The sequence below is a fragment of the Anoplopoma fimbria genome, chromosome 20 (assembly GCF_027596085.1).
Source record: "Anoplopoma fimbria isolate UVic2021 breed Golden Eagle Sablefish chromosome 20, Afim_UVic_2022, whole genome shotgun sequence".
Lineage (NCBI taxonomy): Eukaryota > Metazoa > Chordata > Actinopteri > Perciformes > Anoplopomatidae > Anoplopoma > Anoplopoma fimbria.
Genome location: NC_072468.1, coordinates 1,556,737 through 1,580,549, shown reverse-complemented (window position 1 = coordinate 1,580,549; position 23,813 = coordinate 1,556,737). Strand labels below are relative to the sequence as shown.

At 36.6% G+C, this 23,813-nt stretch overlaps 4 protein-coding genes across 10 annotated transcripts; all 4 read left to right on the top strand.

Annotated features, from left to right (window-relative positions):
* Positions 1-96: 96 nt before the first annotated feature.
* On the top strand, positions 97-1,985 carry hcst (hematopoietic cell signal transducer). 3 transcript variants are annotated; one of them, XM_054622363.1, is made up of 5 exons: positions 97-148; positions 670-743; positions 935-955; positions 1,150-1,284; positions 1,607-1,985. In XM_054622363.1, the coding sequence occupies exons 2-5, from the start codon at positions 701-703 to the stop codon at positions 1,648-1,650; spliced, it is 243 nt and encodes an 80-aa protein (XP_054478338.1). In that variant the 5' UTR covers positions 97-148; positions 670-700; the 3' UTR covers positions 1,651-1,985. The 3 variants fall into 3 exon arrangements, with proteins under 3 accessions (XP_054478338.1, XP_054478337.1, XP_054478339.1); XM_054622362.1 differs by having other exon boundaries at positions 107-148; positions 648-743; XM_054622364.1 differs by lacking the exon at positions 935-955 and having other exon boundaries at positions 107-148; positions 648-743.
* Positions 1,986-4,223: 2,238 nt separating this feature from the next.
* tyrobp (transmembrane immune signaling adaptor TYROBP) lies at positions 4,224-5,293 on the top strand. Of its 2 annotated transcripts, XM_054622357.1 has the most exons (5): positions 4,224-4,370; positions 4,461-4,481; positions 4,583-4,726; positions 4,812-4,879; positions 4,992-5,293. In XM_054622357.1, the coding sequence occupies exons 1-5, from the start codon at positions 4,334-4,336 to the stop codon at positions 5,046-5,048; spliced, it is 327 nt and encodes a 108-aa protein (XP_054478332.1). In that variant the 5' UTR covers positions 4,224-4,333; the 3' UTR covers positions 5,049-5,293. The 2 variants fall into 2 exon arrangements, with proteins under 2 accessions (XP_054478332.1, XP_054478333.1); XM_054622358.1 differs by lacking the exon at positions 4,461-4,481.
* Positions 5,294-9,170: 3,877 nt separating this feature from the next.
* On the top strand, positions 9,171-14,908 carry LOC129110141 (casein kinase II subunit alpha-like). 3 transcript variants are annotated; one of them, XM_054622322.1, is made up of 15 exons: positions 9,171-9,262; positions 10,026-10,117; positions 10,386-10,462; positions 10,634-10,762; positions 10,868-10,979; positions 11,115-11,216; positions 11,320-11,370; positions 11,463-11,522; positions 11,701-11,784; positions 11,884-11,994; positions 12,149-12,250; positions 13,144-13,244; positions 13,359-13,507; positions 13,675-13,764; positions 14,043-14,908. In XM_054622322.1, the coding sequence occupies exons 4-15, from the start codon at positions 10,662-10,664 to the stop codon at positions 14,156-14,158; spliced, it is 1,179 nt and encodes a 392-aa protein (XP_054478297.1). In that variant the 5' UTR covers positions 9,171-9,262; positions 10,026-10,117; positions 10,386-10,462; positions 10,634-10,661; the 3' UTR covers positions 14,159-14,908. The 3 variants fall into 3 exon arrangements, with proteins under 3 accessions (XP_054478297.1, XP_054478298.1, XP_054478299.1); XM_054622323.1 differs by having other exon boundaries at positions 9,190-9,262; positions 10,029-10,117; XM_054622324.1 differs by lacking the exon at positions 9,171-9,262 and adding an exon at positions 9,307-9,388.
* Positions 14,909-16,927: 2,019 nt separating this feature from the next.
* LOC129110146 (serum paraoxonase/arylesterase 2-like) lies at positions 16,928-22,548 on the top strand. 2 transcript variants are annotated; one of them, XM_054622330.1, is made up of 9 exons: positions 16,928-17,116; positions 17,221-17,291; positions 18,498-18,553; positions 19,000-19,159; positions 20,211-20,334; positions 20,486-20,689; positions 20,778-20,859; positions 21,526-21,654; positions 21,843-22,548. In XM_054622330.1, the coding sequence occupies exons 1-9, from the start codon at positions 17,040-17,042 to the stop codon at positions 22,002-22,004; spliced, it is 1,065 nt and encodes a 354-aa protein (XP_054478305.1). In that variant the 5' UTR covers positions 16,928-17,039; the 3' UTR covers positions 22,005-22,548. The 2 variants fall into 2 exon arrangements, with proteins under 2 accessions (XP_054478305.1, XP_054478304.1); XM_054622329.1 differs by having other exon boundaries at positions 16,929-17,116; positions 20,208-20,334.
* The last annotated feature ends 1,265 nt before the right edge of the window (positions 22,549-23,813 follow it).

Sequence of the window (23,813 nt, the reverse complement as noted above, 5' to 3'; positions counted from 1 at the left end):
TAACACAAAAACAAAAAGGCAGAGTTTCGGCCCAGCAGAGGAAGGAAGAAAATATGACGTCAGCCTTCGAAAGTGAAAACTAATGGGAAACTAGATTCACATCATATTTTGGATTCCAGAAGAAAGCAGTGCAGCTGGAGAAGAGCAGGTATGAGGATTTTAACTTTCACTGACTTTCTCTTCCTTATTCCAACTTTTAACAGTTCAATGTCTGTCACATTTAAAATCTGTTTTGTGTGTAGCTTTAGATTGAATGTATACAACAGGAATATCTGGTAAAAGAGTTGTTTTATACAACTGTGAAACAGAATTTGCCACATTCGACAGAGCTTAATGTTTGACATTTTGATGATTTTATGGAGCCCATTTTAGAATTTGTTAATCATTTCATTCTCTTTTATCATCTGTTTTTTGTCAAATACCTACTCAGAAACCTATGACTCATTGTGATACAGGAGTTGTTAATAAATGAATGGCGATATAGAAGGTCAAACACCTTCAAACACTGTTTGAAACTGTAGATGATTTAGCTGTGATTCACTGAGATCAAATAAAATGAAATTTGAAAGATATGTATTTACAACACCACGTGTGAGAGTTGTATTGAAAGTGTTTCTACATTTAGAAGCATGTAACACAAGAAGAAGTTGGTCTCTTTTTGTCTTTCAGAGAGCTCACGACAGAGTTGACAAACTTGACAATGGCATACAACAAATTCTTTACCGTCATAGTTTTTCTGTATAGTAAGTACCTTTTTACATATTTGTCCTCTCCTTCTTGTAAATTCGCAAATGTATAGGTGGTCTTGCACAGGAAAATGAAACCACAAACATCTTGCGCAACGGAAACTTAACCGTCAGAGGTGTTGCTGCTTGTCACCATTAGCAAGACAAAAGCAGAATCTCAGTTTTTTTGTCTCTTTTCTTTCTCTTAGACCTGACTGTGGCACTAACAGGTACATTAGAAAAGACACACACCACTTTGAAAATCAATGTTTATAAATGTTATTATCATCATCATCATGTTATTTGGAAAAACAAGCGACACAAATGCAGAATCCAGACCACAACACTTGATGATTCATTTATTCCTGTTAGTCTTAGTTCACATCTTCCATCCCACTCCTTTCTGTCTGTCTGTGTTTCTCAGAGAGCACTGTGTCGTGCTACAGGATCGAGCCGGCGACGATAGCAGGCATCATCAGTGCGGATGTGCTGCTGACTCTTGCCATTGTCATTGTCACCTACCGATGTGCCAGCTATCGGCGTCAGAAGATAGACAAGGGTGAGGTGATCGGGCTGAAATGAAACAATGTTGTTTGCAAGAGTGTAGATGAAAAGGTTTATGAGGAATCGGCCTCACGGATCTGCTCATTGCTTTTCATACTTTTGTTTACATGGTGACGCACACATTATTCTCCAATGTTGACAAGATTCTTTGTTTACATTTGTAAAACTTTTGGCCTCTTTGGTACTCCTTAACCCTGCCAATAGTGCCTGTGGTCTATGATATCACTATATCCATCTCACTCTCTCATTATATTATTTGTATTTGGTAATTTACTATTGTCAAATACTAAATTCTCTCTCTTCTCATCTCTTCACAGCTGACAAAGTGTACATGAATGTCCGAGCCAACTGTAAGAGCTAATCCAAAAGTGGAGCAGTGCATTATAATATTATGTTCCGTTTTTATATCCTGTTTTTTCAACAAAATTAAATGTATTAAAAGAAAAACATGAATTCAACATTCAACTCCTTTAATATAAACACAAACAGAGTGCCTTGCACATATTACAATTCACCAACCTTGTGGACAAAATATCTCTATGTGGTAAACAGTTTCACGAAATGTTGGCAACTTAACAACACGACACAGCAGTTGACTTTTGGTAAATACTGTATTTTCAACCGTTTTCATGTAAACATATCAGCTGTATTCATATGAGTGATTTCAAAAAATAAAAGACTGACCTGGTGATTTTACATAGATGTTTTACAGCGTAGCATCTGCCAAACCGCTAAGTTGATGATGTCAAATAAAAAAATAAATAAATATATAAACGAAAATCAAGTAAAAAAAAATATCCATATCTGGTAAGATTTATGTTAAATTATCTCTTACATTGGCTGTTGGAAGAAGATTTTTCTTTCACGTGTTTGATTGGTTTACATTCTTGTTTGTTAGCTTCAAAGTTTTTCTTCACACAAACACTTCAGCTCAACTACTCTATCATGCTGTACTAAAGCGGCATTTCAGAGGCCTGATTAGATCCGGGACAGGTGGTGTTACGTTTCCCTGTGTGTTGAGGTGATACTGTGGTCAAGTTGTCTGCTGTTTCAGTTTAACATAAATAACATGTAGGCCAAAGCCGTTTCAGTATCTTCAAAACATCTTTCTGATCAACCTCCTCGATAGATGAACTATGTTATTTGTATTTATGCAGTGGAAACCCTCTTGAAAATTAAACCTAGAGGGATTTCTCAAAAGGCTAGCCATGAGATTGGACTTGAATGGTTATAGCTAAAGTGTCTCCTCTCATTCTCACAAAATTTGGGAAATTCTTGCAGGGTGGTTGTGCAATTCGGAATTTCCCTTGAGTTTATAATTTCTCAGAGCTGCTCTTTACTCTTAAACTTAAGAGTAGCTTTTTACACCATTGTATTGTATGTAGACACCTACATAAGACAATACATCTGTTGTTTGATAGCTTTAATTTCCACTTGGAAAAACAAACCTTGTACATCCCTGTCTTTCAGTAAGTGGATGACACCAACACCTACAGTTCATCTCCCTGGGAAATCAAGAAATTGCCACTCACATGTTTGGTTATCTACTGACAAACAAAACTTTCCTTCAGCTCTCACCGAAGTGTGTCCTGCTGGCCTATGGCTTTAAGACTCTATCTGAAGGTCACTGGCTTAAGTACAGCTAATTCTTCATTGACCAATAGTAGGACATTTCTGAAGAACAAAGGGGAAATGAAATTAAAAGGATTTTTCAGAACCTCGCAACCCAAAAGTTGATTTTATTCATGGTTTCAAAACCATCTACTGTGTGTAGTATTAGCCAATGATTAATTAACCATTAATAGAACACTTGGTTACAACTCACAAATTTTGTTTCTATGCGCTTTAATCCAGTCAAAGGGCTCCAATTCTTGTTGCTGCAAGACATTTATAACTGAAAAAAAGAAAAGAAAACATAGTATAAGTTCGCTTTTAACATAATAAATGTATTCTAAAATTTTACTTAATATTTTCATGAGTCATCTGACTGTTCCTATTAGATTTCGATAACTACAAGGGACACATAGCTTCTGGAGCAACATGTTTGAGAAACCCAGGCTTGCTACAGGCTTTCTTCCTTTGTATGCTTTTATCTTTAATTAAATTGCTAACTTATAATCTTGATTTTACAAAGGATTTTCATTATATGTGGCTCTTTTCAATTAATGTCCTAATCATTTATTTTGTATTATCTGTCTTATCAGTTTTAATAATGTGCAGCACTTTGCTAAACTAATAAACATTCTTATTATTGTTGTCTTTGTTGTCTTTGTTGTTGTTGTTGTTGTTGTTGTTGTTGTTGTTGTTGTTGTTGTTGTGTATGTGTGTGCTCGGTACACATCATGTTCACACATTTGCTTGTATTTTCGGTCTGCATTTTAAATTTGACATTTGTATGTCAGCAATATGAAACATTAAAGTCTCCTTAACAAAACAATAAAGGTCTGCTTTCATTTCTCTGTAAGGACACCACAATTAGATAGAACCCAGACTACAGGCAGCTGTGACTGTGGCCAACGCCTGCTCTTAACCACAGGTCAGGAGGAAATGCCCTATTTGGAGATAGTCGCATGCATTTCAGCAGAAACTGCAGGTGTAAAGAAACTGATATTACACAGTGATCTTATTTTGTCACCACATGGACGTGTTACTTTCCAAAAACAAAATGCTGTTAAGAAGTCAAAAAGAAGGCTAATGATTAAATGATCACATGTGACAGGGTGGAAGGATTTCTGTTTATATGTGACCTGCAACCATCACATGAATGTGACATTACAATAACACCAGTTTCCTCTTCTCTGCAGTAGATCCCCTCCTCCTCCTCCTCCTCCTCCTCCTCCTCCTCCTCCTCCTCACGCAGTCACATGCTGACATTCCTCACACCCCTGCCAGTGTCGCTTGTGGACAGTTCTTCATCTGTGAACCCTCATATCTCTGGCTTTCAACATCTTGTTTATGGCAACACGGCCATTTGAAAGAGAACAGAAGGACCGGCCCTCAACCTCTCACTCTCATTTCCTCCTTTGCCAGAGACCAACGTAAAGATGTCTGATGCTCTTTGTATTGTGGGTTCGTTTTTTGGTGAGTTGTGTTCTATATGTGTTTGACAGAAAATGACGAGTGTATGCACTCTCTTAACTGTTATTAAAAGGTTTTTATTAACCCTTTCAGGATCTGCAGAGGGACAGCAAGGTATCTTGCTTTCTTTAACCTTTACTACTTGTGAGATTCTGGAATACAATATTGTATGTTTTGGTTTTGTGTTACAACGCTATGTCTTCACTCTTTGACAGACTGCAGTTCCTGTTACCTGATAAATATGGGGTCTGTAATAGGCATTATTGCCTCTGATATCATCTTGACCGTCCTCATCACCATTTCTGTGTTCTGCTTTGCGACTCACCAAAAGAGAAGGAGGGAATGGGAATCTCGTGATGGTGAGCACTAACTTAGTGCTGCTAATTTGTGAGCATGCTGGGTGGTAATATGGCAGGTGGGCAGTAACTTTACACTTTTTAACAGGTAAAAGAAATCTGCCATCATCAGCATCAAAGAAAATGGCAACAGAGGTCACAGAATCTCCCTACCAGGTAAAGCAGAACTATATTATTATTTAAGCCTCAAAGATACTAAATATGTTTTTTTAAGGTTGTATCTATATATTATTTGTGATTCAATGATGAATGTTTTACTCTTTTGTAGGTGTTACATGGAGTCCAATCAGATGTGTACAGTGAGCTTCAGCACTTTAGGAAGTGAAACAATAGAACTTTAAAATTCCGAACAATGCCTTGACTGCAAGCTATAAAACCCTGCACATCTTTTGTGTGTATGAGCCACTACTACTCCAACTGCATTATAGGTAATAAAATACATGTATTTTGGATAATGTATTAAGTATTGTTTTGTGTTGAACGTGATGTTCACTGAAACACATTCGTGTTTTTTTCATAAGCTTTCTTCAAATATGTATTTCTATTTAAGTGATTATAAATTAAACTACATTTTAAAATCAAGGAAATTTTCTTTTTTTCTGTATTTAGATTTCAGGATATTACTTACACATTTTCACATTACAGTGAACATTCAAAGACTTTAGATATTGAGATAAAAGTAAAAATGTCAGGCTCTCGAAGATTCTGTGATCAGAAAAGGTTTGCTTGTTTCAGCATTCATTTTGTGACATCTTTAAATACAATGATCTTTGTACCAAAATATCACTCTGTAGCAGCTTTAACCAGTTCCAATGAGTAAGCCTAGCACAGATTTGTCAAAACATCTTTATTTATTATATTTGTTCACATGATCACGTAACAAAATGCTTGTCAAAATCTAAAATTGGATGAAAAAGTCCCAGAAGCAACTGTATTTGGAAGCAGCCAGTCAGCCTCCTATGACTCAACAGATGGCGGCCCCTGACTCATTATGAGGAAGAAATAGATTCTGTAAAAAGAACGAAAAACAATTGGCATTCAACATTATATTCATACCAGATGAATGACAAAGCAAGGTCTAGGAAACTTTTTCTTATAAGACAAGGATGAAATGTCCATCCAGACAGGATGGCTAGAGATAAAGCACAAACAAATGTCTAATTCAAATGTATTGGAAACACACCTTTGTATGATTATCAGGAGGGTCTCCTCTTTGCTTGAGCAGAGAAGCTACTGGGCATGTGCTCTTGAGGTGCTAGAGCATACGTGAGAATGGAAAGATCTTTTGGGAAAGCAGTCACTGTATACATTAGTTATCAAAGAATAAAGTTACAATATTCTCCAGGGGAAGAATAAAACATTTCTTACCTATTGGATGAATTTCAGAGCTGATAAACTCCCTGGTTTCTGTGGAATATTAAAACCAATTGTTCATTCTTTGATTGGTCAGAGCATTATTGTTGGAAAAAATGCATTTGGTTTTATGTAACTGAGAATCTGCTCTTACCATCATAGTCGCTTTCTCCTCCGTTTCCCACTGGAGCAGGTCTGCCAATGTCCTTCAAAATTTCCCGATCCATCAGTTCTCTGCTATTGTCTGGGGCCAGCACACCATTCAACCCATGAACTCTTCCTGGTGTTGCCTTTCTTTGGAGTCTGTCGGTCACTTGGTCCTTACTCAAATGGATAACTTGTTTTCCTGACAAATTTTCCGCCTGCTGAGAATCCACAGTCACCCGAATGTTAAGATCAGTCCGCTCTCTGCTACCCTGGTCCTGAACCAGCGGCCCCGCATGAGTTTTCCTCCTTGCATCTGTGAAGAGTAAAAGTTATTACACAGTCTGCATCAACGGGTCGTCTGCACTGCGACAGACATTGGGATGTTAGTTTTAACTTTAATTTAAGGGACTGCACCTTTGCTTTCAGCTCCTTTTTTATCAGCTCCTTCAGGTCCTGAAGTATTGAGAAAACCTTTTATATTCATATGAAATTGAATATTTGTTTACACATTTGTAAGTAGAATAAAGCCCACACACCTGTAAATCCATTGGAGCCCAAACCAATTGATTGCGCCTCTGACATATCTGTTAATGAGTTTGTTGTATCTGAAATACCAAATCAAAAGACAATTAAGAAATAAAAGTGATGAGTTAGTTATTAATGTACATGATCTATACAGTAAATACAGAATACATATATGATAATAATCACTGAGGTGGTTTCATATTGTAACAATTAGATAATGTCGAAAGGGGTTTCTACAGTAAACCCTAACATTTAAGCTAAACGATAAAGCAACACAAATACCAAGTATGTCTCTCTTCTGTTTTTGTCCCTTTCCCTTGAAACTCACATTTATTTTTTTGGGGAACAAAAAGTACTTTGAGGATCTGGTGAGATGATACCTTCCTGTTTTAAAACTAAATCTACCTCAGTGTATCTGAAAGTTACATTTTGAATCACAGACCTGTCATATTTGCAGGTATGGTCTTTTTTGTAGATGTGCCAAGTGCATCTATAACAAGAGAGAAGAACAAGTTATGTGGTAAAATGTCCCACTATGGTTTTAAATAATTATTCATATAATTTCAAAAAGCAGTAATAGGAAAACATAAAATTATATTTTAAAAATGACATGAATGATCCCACCATTTTGGACGCTTAACACATTTTCTCTTTGCGCTTGAAAAGAAAAAAAGACAGAGACGATATCTCTCTTCAGGTTGGTTTACCTCTAATTGGGGCAGTTACCACCAGTGAAAACGGAAGAAGTAGACAAAACAGGAAGCTGAAACAAATAAAACCACAATCAATTCAAGGTTGAAATGCATGTTTGTATGGAATTTGATGGTATTATCATTTGGTGCTGGGAAATAAAATATATTCAATGACAGATAAAAAAAAAGACACATATTGGACAAAATATAAAAACTTACAGCTTCATTGTTGACGTTGACCCTCAGATGTGTCCACCGTTTGTCAGCAAGAGTGCTGTTTTATGTACTGCCGCTTTATCCTGAATTTCACCTTTAATAGGTCTCATGCTAGTTAATTATAGATTTGGACAAGATGCATCAGATTGAGTAGCAAGTCAAAGACTATTTATGTGTGATTAACAGTGCGTGACTTGCAGGCAGAGGGGCAACAATTAGGCTACATAAGGAGTCTACAAAGGTCTATTCATTACATCAATTCAAGATGGAAACAAATGTTCTCAACATTCAAACTCACAGAGAGCATTTGTCTTTCCCTCTATTATGTGTTGTTTACAGGTGGTTGGTTACTTCGGGAAAATGCCAGGGGCATTCTATGACTGGGGTAGCCTTTAAAATGAAGCCACAGAGCACAGCCATTGTTTTCTGTCACTAGTTCACCATTGTCCATTTAACCAGTGAGCCACATATTTTGCCTAAACAAAGACCTTTTTTAAAAAACATATACTGAACATTAGTTTATAGAAAGGCCTCTTGCTAGAAATATCCTGAAATTGAGAGCACATTGCAGTAACCAGGTGATGGCAGACCACATGACAATAATAACATGACAATAAAAACCTGTGCAATACATTACACTGTGCAATAATAGTTAAAAAAAGTTAAAATAGTTAAAATAGTTTTTTTCTGTCTGTAAATATAATATTTCAGTTATTGTTGTTTTTCTACTGTTTTTTTTTATTGCTTATTTATAATACTTGTTTTATTTATTTTCATTTTTATCTTGTCTTCTTCTACTATGTCTCTTGTGTGCACTTTACTCTCTGCTGCTGTAAGCCTGCAAACTAATAAAGGACAATAAAAATCCTTATCTTATCTTATCTTATCTTATCTTATCTTATCTTAAAAAAGCAGTGTTACAAAACTATTTGAATTGCAGTTTCATGTGTGTGTCTGTTGTACTCCAACTATTACATACAAATGTGACTATAACATTGTTCAAAATGAACATTGCGTTTCAGGATAGATTTATAAATGCACAACCAGCTCTGCTCCCAGCAGACCACATGACACATGACAATAAAAATCCTGTGCAATACATTACACATTACACTGTGCAATAATAGTTAAAAAAGTTAAAATAGTTAAAATAGTTTTGTTTTTTCTCTGTCTGTAAATATAATATTTCAGTTACTGTTTTTTGTTTTTTTATTGCTTATTTATAATACTTGTTTTTTTTATTTACATTTTTTATCTTGTCTTCTTCTACTATGTCTCTTGTGTGCACTTTCCTCTCTGCTGCTGTAAGCCTGCAAACTAATAAAGGATTATCTTATCTTATCTTATCTTATCTTATCTTATCTTATCTTAAAAAAGCAGTGTTACAAAACTATTTGGAATTGCAGATTTATAAATATAAGATTCACTGACAAAACAACCACTCATACAGGAAGCAGGTAAAAGTTGTATGCCTGTGTTAAACCTGTTGGTGGCAAAGGGAGATGCAGAAAAAGGAAACAGGAGAGCGCCCCCTGCTGGAGAGGCTGTTCGCACTAAGCTCTTGATCCCAAGCATCGCCATATTGACGTCCCAGCAACGCTGAGAGGTAATCGTGTTATTTAACCGCAAATCGTCGTGGGTTCAGACCCTTTATTGAGTGTTTATAGGTGAGGGAGAGCTGGGGACTAGTAACGTATCCGTGGTGGTGTTCTCCTGCCCGATCTCAGTGTCTGTAAGATGTTTTTTCAAGGCGTTGTCAGTCAGAATGCCTCGCCAGCCAGCAGGCTATTCACTCCCCTAGCCTGCTAGCTTAGCACTTCATAGCTTTAGGAAAGATATGTATCAAAGCTGGTTGTTCAGAGCCACGTTGAATACAACCACGATGATTAGTGTTTGGTTGTTTAGACAGCTTGGTTATGTATTCCCGTTGCAGTCCTTTTAATGTGACCGAAAGATAGTTGTGACTTTCCAGCCGGCTTTTGACGAGCTAATGCTAACTAGCTAGCTAGCAGCCCGACCAGCTGCCCGGTTTGTCTGTTAGCTAGCTGCTAGCTGCTAGCTAGCTAGCTGCTAGCTCCACTGCTCCTGTGCGGGCCTTGGGCCACTGAGGGTTTGTGCGTACTCTCACCTTCTCATGAAAGTATGTAGCTGTGTGGCTACAATTGAACTTGTCTTGTACAGGACACAGCATTTATAGATTGTGATGCATCATTTCATAAACCCCTTTTAATTTAATGGAGCCTTAACTGAGCCTTAACTAACCTATCTGTACTGGCTGGCAGACATTACCTCACTTAGTTCATGTTTGCTTAATTGACAGCATTGATTTTAATCAACCTACTTTGTGCCTTTTTTCTTCTTCTCAACAGTAGATCCTGCCTTGCTGTAGTCCCCAGTGATGACTGTATTGAGCCCTGTACCTCCTGATTAGACTGGTTGGATGCCCCCATTTAACATTCAGGTCTCTACATTTTACACGCCACAATGTTTTAGCACAACAATATTTTAGTTTGAGATATTTTTTATATATGTGTGTGTTACTCTTTTTGCTGCCTTCAGCATGAAACATCTGCAGTTTCATTTGAAATTCTCTCACTCAGATTAACATCCTGTGAATCATTTTTTTAAAGCTTTGATTAGTTCTCAGTTCTACATATGGTGTTGAACTCGTGTGAAAGGTTTGACTGTAGTAGTATAACTGCTTGTTTTATGTCTGTATGCCCATTTAGCTTTCTTACCATAAAGGCATCTCAACTGCTCCTGTTTCAATTCATCTGTCACCATCATCCTGGAGGGAAGCTCCCAGGTATTGCGTTGCCTTATAATTAGATCACCCTATTTCACCTATTTGTAGTTAAATGCTGTCCTCAAGTGCTTACCTTTGTACATTAGTACACAAAATGCTTTTGAATGTACATATGTTTTCACTGCCTCATTTTTAAGTGACTAATGTTTTTGATATTTTTTTTTGATTTAGGACATTTAGAGACGATCCCGTGTAGAATATGTCTGGCCCTGTCCCAAGCCGCTCTCGAGTTTACCCTGATGTAAACACACAGAGACCTCGGGAATATTGGGACTACGAGTCCCATGTTGTTGAATGGGGGTAAGGCAATGGAGAATTGTTGGTGCCTTAGTTGTATTTGTTTCGTATCGCTTTGCATGATAAGCCATCTCAGCATTGTTAACCATGGCTTTTTGTTTTTTTTAGGAACCAAGACGACTATCAGCTAGTCAGAAAACTAGGGAGAGGCAAATATAGTGAAGTGTTTGAAGCCATAAACATCACAAACAATGAAAAAGTGGTCGTCAAAATACTGAAGGTAAGGGAATAATTAATTGATTGTCCTTATGATTTATACAAGTGTTGCAAATGCTTTTCAGTAAAACATATCCATGATTTTTTTGTCATCTCAGTGGAGCTTTCATGCACCTAACAATACCATCTTTGTTCACAGCCGGTCAAGAAAAAGAAAATCAAGAGGGAAATAAAAATCCTGGAGAATCTGAGGGGTGGCCCAAATATCATCTCACTGTTAGATATCGTCAAGGATCCTGTGGTAATTGTTGTTTGCCTTTTCTGCTCTGTAATAACATAGAACTTATGTATGTACAAGGTTTCATGCATTAACATGTGTACATTTTTTCTCTTTTTCCTTTCAGTCCCGAACCCCTGCTCTGGTCTTTGAACATGTGAACAACACAGATTTCAAGGTAAAGATCAGTTCTTTGTTGACTTGTAATTTTGGATATGCTTATCCTATTTTTTTTATTTCAAATGACTCATACATTTTTATTTTTTACAGCAATTGTATCAAACCCTATCTGACTTTGACATACGGTTCTACATGTATGAAATCTTAAAGGTAAGAAATGGATTCTGGTACACAATTTTTTTTTTTACATTGGTTGTTTTATAGTTCACAGAAACAAGCCCTACTTGCATCCGTTTAATATTCTGTGTATATCTTTTAACACACACACACACACACACACACAAATATATATATATATGATGCGTTCATTATTCTTTTTACCTAATAGGCTCTGGATTACTGCCACAGTATGGGGATTATGCACAGAGATGTCAAGCCACACAATGTAATGATTGATCATGAACACAGAAAGGTATTGTCTTAAATGCTGACCATTCTCCTATTTCTTGTTTTCCCTGCTGTGACACCAGCTAATCCTATTTTTTTTAAACCCATTAAACTGAATTTCCAGCTCCGCTTAATCGATTGGGGTTTGGCAGAATTCTACCACCCAAACCAGGAATACAACGTGAGAGTCGCATCGAGGTACTTCAAAGGACCTGAACTGCTGGTAGACTACCAGGTGAGCCTCCTATACTCTTCCTCTGTCTATTCATACCGGTTTTATACAACATGGATAAAATGGCACTTTGGATTTATAGCATTGAAGAAGAGAGAACTGTTATTGATTTTATTTTTTTCAGCATTTTCACCTCTCTATCTATATTCTTTTGCAGATGTATGACTACAGCTTGGACATGTGGAGTTTGGGTTGCATGCTCGCCAGCATGATCTTCAGAAAGGAGCCTTTCTTTCACGGTCATGACAACTATGATCAGGTACGTCGAATCAGATCTTTTACATTAAGCCTTTTGTGTATGTTGTCACAAACCTGTGGCCTAAAGAGAGCTATGTCTGGGGCTGTGTTTTTTTCAACATTGCATAGAGCATAACATTGTCAGTTTTACACAGTCAAACCCTTGACAGACACTTGACAGAGGCCACATAGCTCTGCCCCAGCACCTGGGATTTAAGGTCTTTCTCAAAAATATCTCGGCAGTTATTGAGTGAGGGTAGACATTTATTAATATAACTCTTTGGGAGTTGGGTACACTGATTCTATAACAGACAAATGTAGGACTGTACCATAGGATATGGATCATATAAGGACATTTTAGCCCCATGGATGGGGTCATTTGTGTTGTAGGCTTTCCCTACATACATTCTCACCCTTAACACAGCGTTTCCAGTTCATTCCATGGCTCTTTGGGGCTTTTGTTGTTTCAGTTCTAGTGCTACACAATAGCAGATGTTAATTTAATATTTTTATTTTCAAGTAATTATTGTGTACAGCTTCTACACTGGGTTTAGAGATTAAACTGTAATTATTTCTTTAGTAATCAGGCATATGGCGTCTATTTTTTTTTTTTTTTATTGCTGTATTACACTTGACATAAACCTAAGGTAGCTTTGTTGATAAAAAATCTTCTCTAACTAAACAGATATGTAATTAAATATGCACATTATTAACAATGTGTACATTCCTATATCATTACTCTCCCATAATTACCTCTATTAACACAAAGCATACTTTCCATACAGACTCACTACCTAATTGACTAACACAATAAACTCCAATAGGATCCATGCCCCTTAAATACATTTCATATGATTTAACAAATGCCTTTTTGTACTCATTTAATTGTTGAATTATGCTTCTTCTAACTCGCAGCTGGTGCGAATTGCAAAAGTACTCGGCACCGAGGACCTGTACGACTACATTGACAAGTACAACATTGAATTGGATCCACGGTTCAATGACATTCTCGGAAGGTAAAACATTGCGGCTGTTTGACCTCTGCGAGGTATCATTAAATACATTTTGACCAAGATTTTGGCTAATTAATGCCTCCCATTGAAACGTGATCCCTGGTTTGTTCTCCATAGACACTCCCGCAAAAGGTGGGAGAGGTTTGTGCACAGCGAGAACCAGCACCTGGTCAGCACAGAGGCTCTAGACTTCCTGGACAAACTGCTGCGCTATGACCATCAAGCCCGTCTCACGGCCAGAGAGGCCATGGATCACCCCTACTTCTGTAAGTTTCTTTCTCGCCTGTTTTTCATTACCCTGTCTGCATATCTTACTTATTTGCTTGAGTAAATTGCCTTAAACCAAATATTTGAGTGCAGTACGTAAAGTGGCTTGATTGTGTCAACACTCGTATTTTGTTTATGAGCCGCTCAAATCCACTTTTGTTTGCAGATCCCATCGTTAAAGATCAGGGAAGAGGGGCCACTCCTGGAGGGATGGCTGCCAGCTCCACACCAGTCAGCTCCTCGAGTATGATGGCTGGTAAGTAACCCTGCGTTCCTCTCATAATCTGACTTTTCAAGAAAGTCAAATCACTATTATGTGAGTATAGAAAGTTGCAACTATAATCTGACTGTTTTTTGGGGGCTTTAAATTAGAGATAAAACTTTATTTGCCGCAAAAATAAATAGGCAGATTGTCAGAAAAACGTACCATCTGCCAATTGGATGCAGTCAAAATTGTATCTCTAATTTGAGATTGTGATGACATGGTAATATGACCTACAACCAAATGATTAATGTGCGCCTTATCTCTCCCAGGCATCACCTCAATGTCCTCCTCACAGCCGCTGGCTAACATTGCTGGATCACCTGTCATCTCTGCTCCCAACACCCTGGCCACACAAGTCCCTGCAGCAACCGGGGCTCAACCCTGAAGCCACTTCCTCACCCGTGTTTATGTGTGCTCATGGCCATGTCCTGCCTAGCTCTCACTGCAGCCCAGGGCCATGGCTCCCCTTTTTATGTTGAAAATAACAAAGAAGAAGATTTAAATTGCTTTTCACATTCAGTTATATTTTGACACCTGGACTTGACAGAAATGTATTGTTGCACCTGTCAGGATTATTAGAATTAATTTGAGTGTGTTATTTGACAATGCCATTGTCTAGAAACTCTAATAAGATGTAGACATGAAGAGAATGGATAATAAAATTTATTTTGTATGTTCCAAATATACAGTCTTGCTTGAAACTGTTTGATGGGGATCCTGCTGTATTACACTGTGAACCTTGACAAGATTTCACAAAGAGTCGGGAATCTGGTGTGCCCCAACTAACAGTGCTCGCCGGTTGCACACAATGTAATGTGCAGGAGTTGTTGGTGTTTTGAAGTTGTTAGATGCTATAATTCATTAATTGGACTTTTGTAGATATTCTACAGTTACTGTCAGGTTGCATGCACCCAATGCTGAGTATCACAGGGTCAATAGTTTGCCAATTTTATGTTACTTTCACTTCTATATGTGTATGTATGTGTTCATGTTTGTTTTTTATGAAGTCTCTTACACATGATTTTGATTACATAGACAATTTTGTAACTTTTTGTTTTATGTTGGGAGGAGTCATCACCTACAAAAACAACTTCAAAAATAAACAATTTAAACAGGGCTTTGCCGGAGCTATATGTTATTGAGTATACCGTCCGTTGACTGGTCGCACTGGCAATATATGGGTGAATTTGAAGCAAAACAGCTTCAAATTCATATGATTTAATGTGTTTATGAAGTGGATTTTATACAGCTTCCCACGCTGTTCGTACATTCACGTTTGAACGACCTGAGTGAAATGCATTTATCTAGGTCATTTTCTACATAGGGTGTTTTCATTATTTTAAATTATGAAGGCATCAACTGTGTTGGTGTACATGTTTATAAAAGTTTCAAAAGATTAAAAGCTGAATGTGTGAACTCGAGCAGTGAACCACATTCTGAACCCATCTTTTAGTGTCACTGCTGACCAAAATGAGGTCACCTACGACCACATGAGGCTCCAACTGATTACAATGAAGTGGAAGATGAGTCTGCATGCATGTTCCATGTGGGGAAAATAAAGGCTTCCACAAACCAGGCTGTGACAAAAACATCCTGGTTGTCCCCACAGGTTTAGCAAAAGTTCAAATAACACACAAAATTGACTCCTGCCATTATACTGTACATATAAATGGGCCTAGGGTCAAAAGGTCACGTCAGTTGTGTTACAACTCTGCCGTTAAAGGCCATTTACATTCAGAGCATCTATTGGATAAAAGAACAGTACTTCTACTATCACACACCGACTGAACATGTACTGGACACAGCATAGTTAACTCTATCAGATCTAAAGCATGGGTTCATCAGAGCTGTTGTCAGATGACTTTTGGCTTCAGACGCTGCATTCATGTGTTTCTCATAAATAGGAAATCACAAACACTAAATACTTTTCGTGTTCAATTGCTTTTGTTGGGACTTGTTTTTGACAACAAGCATGAATGCCTTGTATTGTATCTTGTGAATCAAGAGATACGCATGCTGGCCTTTATTATACCGCAGATATAAAACAAAACTATGCAAACGTGTAAATTGCAAGATGCCACTGTAAGTAATTTGAGTATTTTTGTGTGGAAACATCTGTTTACAAGCTTCCACACAGCTCATGCAGTATAATCCAGGTCTCATATGTCCAGTTGAATGCTCACTACTTCCCACATGCAAAACATGCATTTTTGCTAAAACCTTTCCATTTAAAACACTTGGGACTCGTCTGGTCTTGGATGGACTCGTAGTGCATGAGACTGTTTATTCACAAGTGTTTTAAATAGAAGGTTTTAGTGAAGATGCATGTGTTTAAGAAGTACTGAGCACACTACTGGTTAAATGACACTTGGATTATCCTGCACAAAGTGTGTTGGAGCTTGTAAAGGGATAGTGATATTGTTTTTGCTGTTGTTAAATGGGCCACTATTTACTTCAGTTCATCAAGAAATTTTACAGTTTTTTTTGTTCTGTTCATCATTGAGGCATGCGGTGAATTACTGATATACAGATGGTAATTTTGCGGGTAAAGTATACCTTTTTAATAGCCGAAATTTGAGTACATTTTGCGATGGAAAAGTAATTGTATTTTCAACTCAACCCACTGTATATCTACTGGAGACATATGTATTGAGTTTGTTGTGAAAATGTGCATGTAGAGTCGCCTGCTGTGATATTTACAATGGGTATAATGTTGGCATAATGGGAGTAGTTAAGACTCTTGCACTATCTTGGGCGTGACACTATATTTCAAATGAAATGTAAATAGAAATATTCACAACCAGTACATTTCCTTTTTCTTTCTTTATAATGCTTTCTCTGTTTCCCATCAGAAGACTCAATATACCTGTTTGTCGTCAGTCATCCTCAACACAAAAGCCAAATTGAGGTGTTCAAAGTGTGTTGGAGCTTGTAAAGGGATAGTGATATTGTTTTTGCTGTTGTTAAATGGGCCACTATTTACTTCAGTTCATCAAGAAATTTTACAGTTTTTTTTTTATATATATGACGACAGGATAGCAACGTTAATTATAATCAGCAACAAGATTTGGTAACATTTGTCCGACAGTCTTGAAGGCAACATTAGGTGCGCCTGCTGTGGCACGCCTCTGCTGTGCTGGTTTGCCAGTACGTAAAACCAGCACGTAAAACCAGTACGTAAAACCAGTACGTAAAACCAGCAACTTCTCCAGACCAACGCAGTCTTGCAGTATTGTGGAATCAAATGTTTTAGAAACTTCCCCAACATGGGGAAAGCAGCCTTCATCTCGCTGCTGATAGCGGCCCTATCGGCGCTGCTCGGAGAGAGGATTGTAAACTTCAGGTAAAGTTCGATGCAAACTTAATTCCTGACTTTTTTTTCCAGGTAATCACAGTTTTATTGCGACCAGCTGTCCTAATGTTAAGTGTGTGTTGAAAACTCTGCAGGAAAGTGACCCTCGCTTCAAGGGAGCTGGTCCAAAACCACCTCCCCAACTGCGTTGCTCTCAAAAACCTTGGTAAATAACACTGGGGGGGGATTAGCTGTTAGTTTGGCTCATATATGCAGAATTAAATATCAATACTTGAGTATTTCTTATTTTGCATACCTTTTTATTTTTAATAATCTTTTATATAAATATGCAAATGAAGGACATCTGATTATGCCAGATGCAGTTGGTACTTTAATAACTTTCTGTGCAATAATAGTTAATATACTGTAAATTTATATTTCAGTTTTTGTTTTTTACTGTTTTTATTCATACTTGTTTTTTATTTTATTTTTATTTTTTTATTTTCATTTTTATTTTTATCTTGTCTTTCTTTACTATGTCTCTTGTGTGCACTTTAACTCTCTGCTGCTGTAAGCCTGCAAATTTCCCCGCTGCGGGACTAATAAAGGATTATCTTATCTTATCTTATCTTAATAATGAAACATTTTATACTTTTGTTATTATCATACTAATATTAGACCATACAATGCAAGACTAGTGTGGTAGTTTAGTGGGCTAGGAAGTATGGGTAAAATGGATATCATGTTATTGATTATCATGATGTAAGTAATAATATTTTTTCAATATTGACATGACATATATGCAGAATTAAATATCAATACTTGAGTATTTCTTATTTTGCATACCTTTTTATTTTTAATAATCTTTTATATAAATATGCAAATGAAGGACATCTGATTATGCCAGATGCAGTTGGTAAAAGCTGGTACTGTAAACCAACAGTTACTTATTTTCAAGAGGTAAATAGTTAAATTAATTCTCTATACTTTGAAATAAAAATAATAGTAGGTGCAAGTAGCACGTTTTTTTTCATGTAATGTGAATAAAGCATTGGAAAACCAATATGCACACAGATGACAAACAGATAAGAACAAGATCAAGTCATGCTAGAATTATAGTTATGAAGGCACCAAGATGCATGTACATTTTTTTTATTTGTATTCTTATTTTTTATTTTATTCTATTTTTATTTTTATTTTATTGTATAATATGTGTATTTATTATCTGTTTCTGTGTAGTTGAGCTGCTGCAACACTTGAATTTCCCCCATGGGGATCAATAAAGGAATATAATAATAATAATAATAATGTATAATCATTACCTTGTCTGTGACACCTCACCAGTCTGTGGCTGTGGGATTAGACACAGATTGAGATTAATTTCGGTGATCATGAAAAACTAATTGTGCAACTGTCGTAACGGTACTTTCAGATTTTGGCTCAGAGGATATAACGATCATTGGAGACGGACTTGCCTTTATCAGCACTGTGAGTATTTGAGTTGTTGAGCCTCTTGTGTTAATAGAAAACAGTGCCACTTAGAGAAGTCAGCTTTTTGTCAATAAAAATACCATTATGGCAAGACTCAGACAGGGCCGTCAACCTGTGTGACCTAACCTAACATTGCCCGATATAAAAAAAAGAGAAAAATGTTACTCTTCTTTAGTTTTACATTCATTTTATTGTTATAGATATGGTCAACATAACCTCAAATAATGTTTGTTTAATCTCACCTAATTTAAACCAACTTAATACTGCATGAATTTCCATAAAGGTTGGTTGGTTTATCTGTATTTGGCTTTATAAACTGCAGAAAAAAGTGTAACTTAGTTACTGATGAGAAGTGTGACCTAAGGCCTGATCTTTTCCAACCTGGTCTGCAATGTTTCAAAGGTTCAGCATGAATACGTTTTTCTTCTATTTTTTATTTCCAGGGTTTGAAGTATCCTGGAATCGCATCTTCAGATACCCCCGGAAAGATCTACACCCTTGATCTGAAAGATTCCCGGATGAAACCAATGGAGCTGCGCATGCCAAGGAACTTTGATCTGGAGTCGTTCAACCCTCATGGCATCAGCGTATACATCGATCCAGGTGGTAAAATCACTCATTGTTTATGTGTGGCTGCACACAAGCCCCTGCACCTTAAGGGCAAATACCCTAGTCTTGGGCCTATCTACCTCTTTTTCAATTTGATCCAGATTAAAAAGCATTTTGTTTTATCAGATGACATACATTCAAGGAAAATCTCAACCACAAAATGGCCATTTGTCAATTACACACCCTGTGTTGCCTTGAATTCTTGAAGAAAACTTAGTTTTCCTCTCATGCCTCCACTGAGAGCGGAGAATCAAACAATGGAGAGAAGTCTTAATTAATTTAAGTAAATGGGGGAGCGGTTACCAACAGCAAAACTATATCGAAACATCTGTTTACAAGCTTCCACACAGCTCATGCAGTATAATCCAGGTCTCATATGTCCAGTTGAATGCTCACTACTTCCCACATGCAAAACATGCATTTTTGCTAAAACCTTTCCATTTAAAACACTTGGGACTCATCTGGTCTTGGATGGACGAGTAGTGCATGAGACTGTTTATTCACAAGTGTTTTAAATAGAAGGTTTTAGCGAAGATGCATGTGTTTAAGAAGTACTGAGCACACTACTGGTTAAATGACACTTGGATTATCCTGCACAAAGTGTGTTGGAGCTTGTAAAGGGATAGTGATATTGTTTTTGCTGTTGTTAAATGGGCCACTATTTACTTCAGTTCATCAAGACATTTTACAGTTATTTTTATTCTCCGTTCATCATTGAGGCATGCGGTGAATTACTGATATACAGATGGTAATTTTGCGGGTAAAGTATACCTTTTTAATAGCCGAAATTTGAGTACATTTTGCGATGGAAAAGTAATTGTATTTTCAACTCAACCCACTGTATATCTACTGGAGACATATGTATTGAGTTTGTTGTGGGTGATATTTACAATGGGTATAATGTTGGCATAATGGGAGTAGTTAAGACTCTTGCACTATCTTGGGCGTGACACTATATTTCAAATGAAGTGTAAATAGAAATATTCACAACCAGTACATTTCCTTTTTCTTTCTTTATAATGCTTTCTCTGTTTCCCATCAGAAGACTCAATATACCTGTTTGTCGTCAGTCATCCTCAACACAAAAGCCAAATTGAGGTGTTCGAATTTGTTGAGGACAACCACTCACTGGTGCACCTGAAAACCATAAAACATGAACTTCTCCACAGGTACAGTATAGGGTGACACATTTAAATAGTACCTACCATGACATGATTACTACACTTGAAATTTACTTTATTAAAAAAACATGTACATATTATGATTAATAATGTAAATATTGTATATAATAATTATGCAATTCTGATTTTGTCTTACCAGTGTAAACGATATTGTGGCAGTTGGAGTGGACAGCTTCTATGCCACCAATGATCACTACTTTACCCATGAAATACTCAAAGGTACGGTGGAGCCTCTTCTGGCTCAGCCTTGGAGTAATGTTGTGTACTACAGTCCTGAGGAAGTAAAAGTGGTCTCTGAAGGATATTACTTTGCAAATGGCATTAATATCTCACCAGACGAAAGGTAAGAATGACATGCAGGGCTGTGTGTGTGGTTATTCGAACTTCAAAAGAGTGAATTTCTTAATTTTAATTTTCTTTCTCATGTATAGGCATGTATATGTGGTTGATCTGTTTGACCACAATGTGCATGTATTGGAGCGGAAAGATGACAATGCATTGGTCTCGGTTAAGGTAAATGATTTAATGTTTCAGGAATATGAAAGTGCACATTTCTTACAGAACTTTTCAAGAATCAGTTTTTCCACTGATGAAGGATTATTCTTCATCAACTTTAATAATGAAACATTTTTTGCTTTTGTTATTATCATACTAATATTAGACCATACACTGCAAGACTAGTGTGGTAGTTTAGTGGGCTAGGAAGTATGGGTAAAATGGATATCATGTTATTGATTATCATGATGTAAGTAATAATATTTTTTCAATATTGACATGACAGTTTGGCTCATATATGCAGAATTAAATATCAATATTTGAGTATTTCTTATTTTGCATACCTTTTTATTTTTAATAATCTTTTATATAAATATGCAAATGAAGGACATCTGATTATGCCAGATGCAGTTGGTAAAAGCTGGTACTGTAAACCAACAGTTACTTATTTTCAAGAGGTAAATAGTTAAATTAATTATGTTTCAATCTCTATACTTTGAAATAAAAATAATAGTAGGTGCAAGTAGCACGTTTTTTTTCATGTAATGTGAATAAAGCATTGGAAAACCAATATGCACACAGATGACAAACAGATAAGAACAAGATCAAGTCATGCTAGAATTATAGTTATGAAGGCACCAAGATGCATGTATAATCATTACCTTGTCTGTGACACCTCACCAGTCTGTGGCTGTGGGTAGCCTCTGTGACAACGTTGAGGTGGACCCTGAAACTGGTGACCTGTGGTTAGGCTGTCACCCTAATGGATGGAAATTTTTCATGTCAGACCCCAAAGACCCAGCTGGATCAGAGGTTTGTCCGTTCACTTTTACCAGTTAGTAAATTGTGAGAGGCCTGACAACATTACAATAACAGACTAAACATAAAGTATATTTTTGCTGTATCTGCAATGTTCTGTTTACCTAAACTGCAGATATGGCTTTTCACACGTATTGATCTTGTTGATAATTCTTCCTTTCTCATGATTATGTCTTCTTCAGGTCATCCAAATCCAGAGCATTCATTCTGATAAGCCAGTGGTGACTCAGGTGTACGCTGACGACGGCCAAGTGATCATTGGCTCCTCCGTAGCAGCTACTTATGGGGGGAAGTTGCTTATCGGTACTGTGTACCATAAAGCTCTGTGCTGTGATTTGAAGTAGGCAATTACTGCTAGAAAAGTACTGACCTCTTTGCAGAGCTCTCAATAAGACAAGGCAATGATGATTTGAATGATGATCTACATGGATATTAAAGCACTGGTTTTACGGGGAAATGCTGATAACAGACCCCGAAAAGAGTGCCTGAAAATCCACAAGGAGGAGCTGGAGGAAGATAGGTAAATTGTGTTTTACATGATTTAATCGCAATGAGCCCTGTGTACAACCTTCTTATTTACAGTCTATGGGTACAACAGCATATTTGAATGTGGTCTCAAACACAGAAGTTACTGAACTACCCAGATACTTGAACCGCTGTGAAATAAGTACTTGCAAAATAGAATATTTTCAACCAGACAATCCAATTTATTTGCTTTGCTGTGCATCATAATTTGTTTTCATATATTTTTCACTGGTCCCCTGGTTATTTAAAATCTCTACAGATGGATTATATGCAACTGAATGTTTTACTTGTTTCAATTGCTTTTGTGACATTTGTGTTGTGTATTTGACTGTAAATAAAACAATAAAGAAAGTCTTGATGCAACTATAGTTTGTCTTGTGGTTCAATCAGTGTGCAATAAAAAGTTGCAGAACAGTGTGCAGACAGATGAATGTACACAAAAAGACTGATCATAAATCTGGACGCATTGTAGCTCCATCTTTGTGCAGCTACATAAATACAATCTTGTCTGAAGTCTTCCTGTGTAGCCTTTGACCTCAACTCAGCAGACACTGAAAAACGTGACATAACTTCCGGTTTTCAAAATAATATATAAACAAGCTTATGTACAAATATTTTGAAATAAGATTAATTTTATTTTATTCACATTAAAAATGAACCCAGTTACTTGCATCTCGTGACTGACTAACATTTCCACTGTACCAAATGTATATTATATTTAACAAAGTAATAACTTTTCTACCTTCAAATAGGTAATTTATTTCATTTTTAAGGTGATATAAAAATATTTTTCTTAATAATTCCAGACAATGACTGATGTGTATGTGTTCAGGACATCTCTGACTACACTTCCTATGCTTAGATGAAAACAGCAATGGGACATTTGGTGAGAGCATATTAACGCTCGGAAACGTGGATAAAGCCTGCTTTTAAGGAGCAACTTTTAAAATGACTAAACAGCATGTAACTTTGTTCTTTATCAAGTAAAGGTGGTTAATTTACCCTTTTTCAGATTCAGTGTGACAGCTGCTCCCGCTGGTTTCATATCCAGTGCCTACAGATGGACAAAAGTAAAGAATACTGGATGGATTTGCTGTCTGTGTGGATAAGTATTCCACAAAAAGTATGTGCTATGTTGATATTGTTTTATATTTGTTCCTTTGCTAAACTTCCATCTTTGTCTGTGTGTACAAAGGGTTGGTTTTATTTTTATAGCACCTTAAATGTTCATAAATGTAACTAATTCACTGTTCAAATGTGTAATTTAACTTTCTAAAATCTTTAAACAATAAAAATGTTTGATTTTCAGAGATGCTTTTTATCTTATTTGACTGTTCTAATGTAGGACATTTACTTTAAGAGAACTCCTAATTGGTACAGTAAAAAGGTTTGATTTTCTTTACAAGTATAGTCAAAGATGTTTTTGAACATATATGGATCTGTCATTGTCTAGAATTATTGAGAAAATTATTTTTATAGCAATTTAGAAATTCATAAATTATCTTTTTTAGTGCACAAATATAGGACATTTACTTTGAAAAATCTCTTAATCTGTACAGTAAAAATATTATATTTTCTGTACAAGTATAGTCAGATATGTCCTGAACACAAATACATCAGTCATTGTC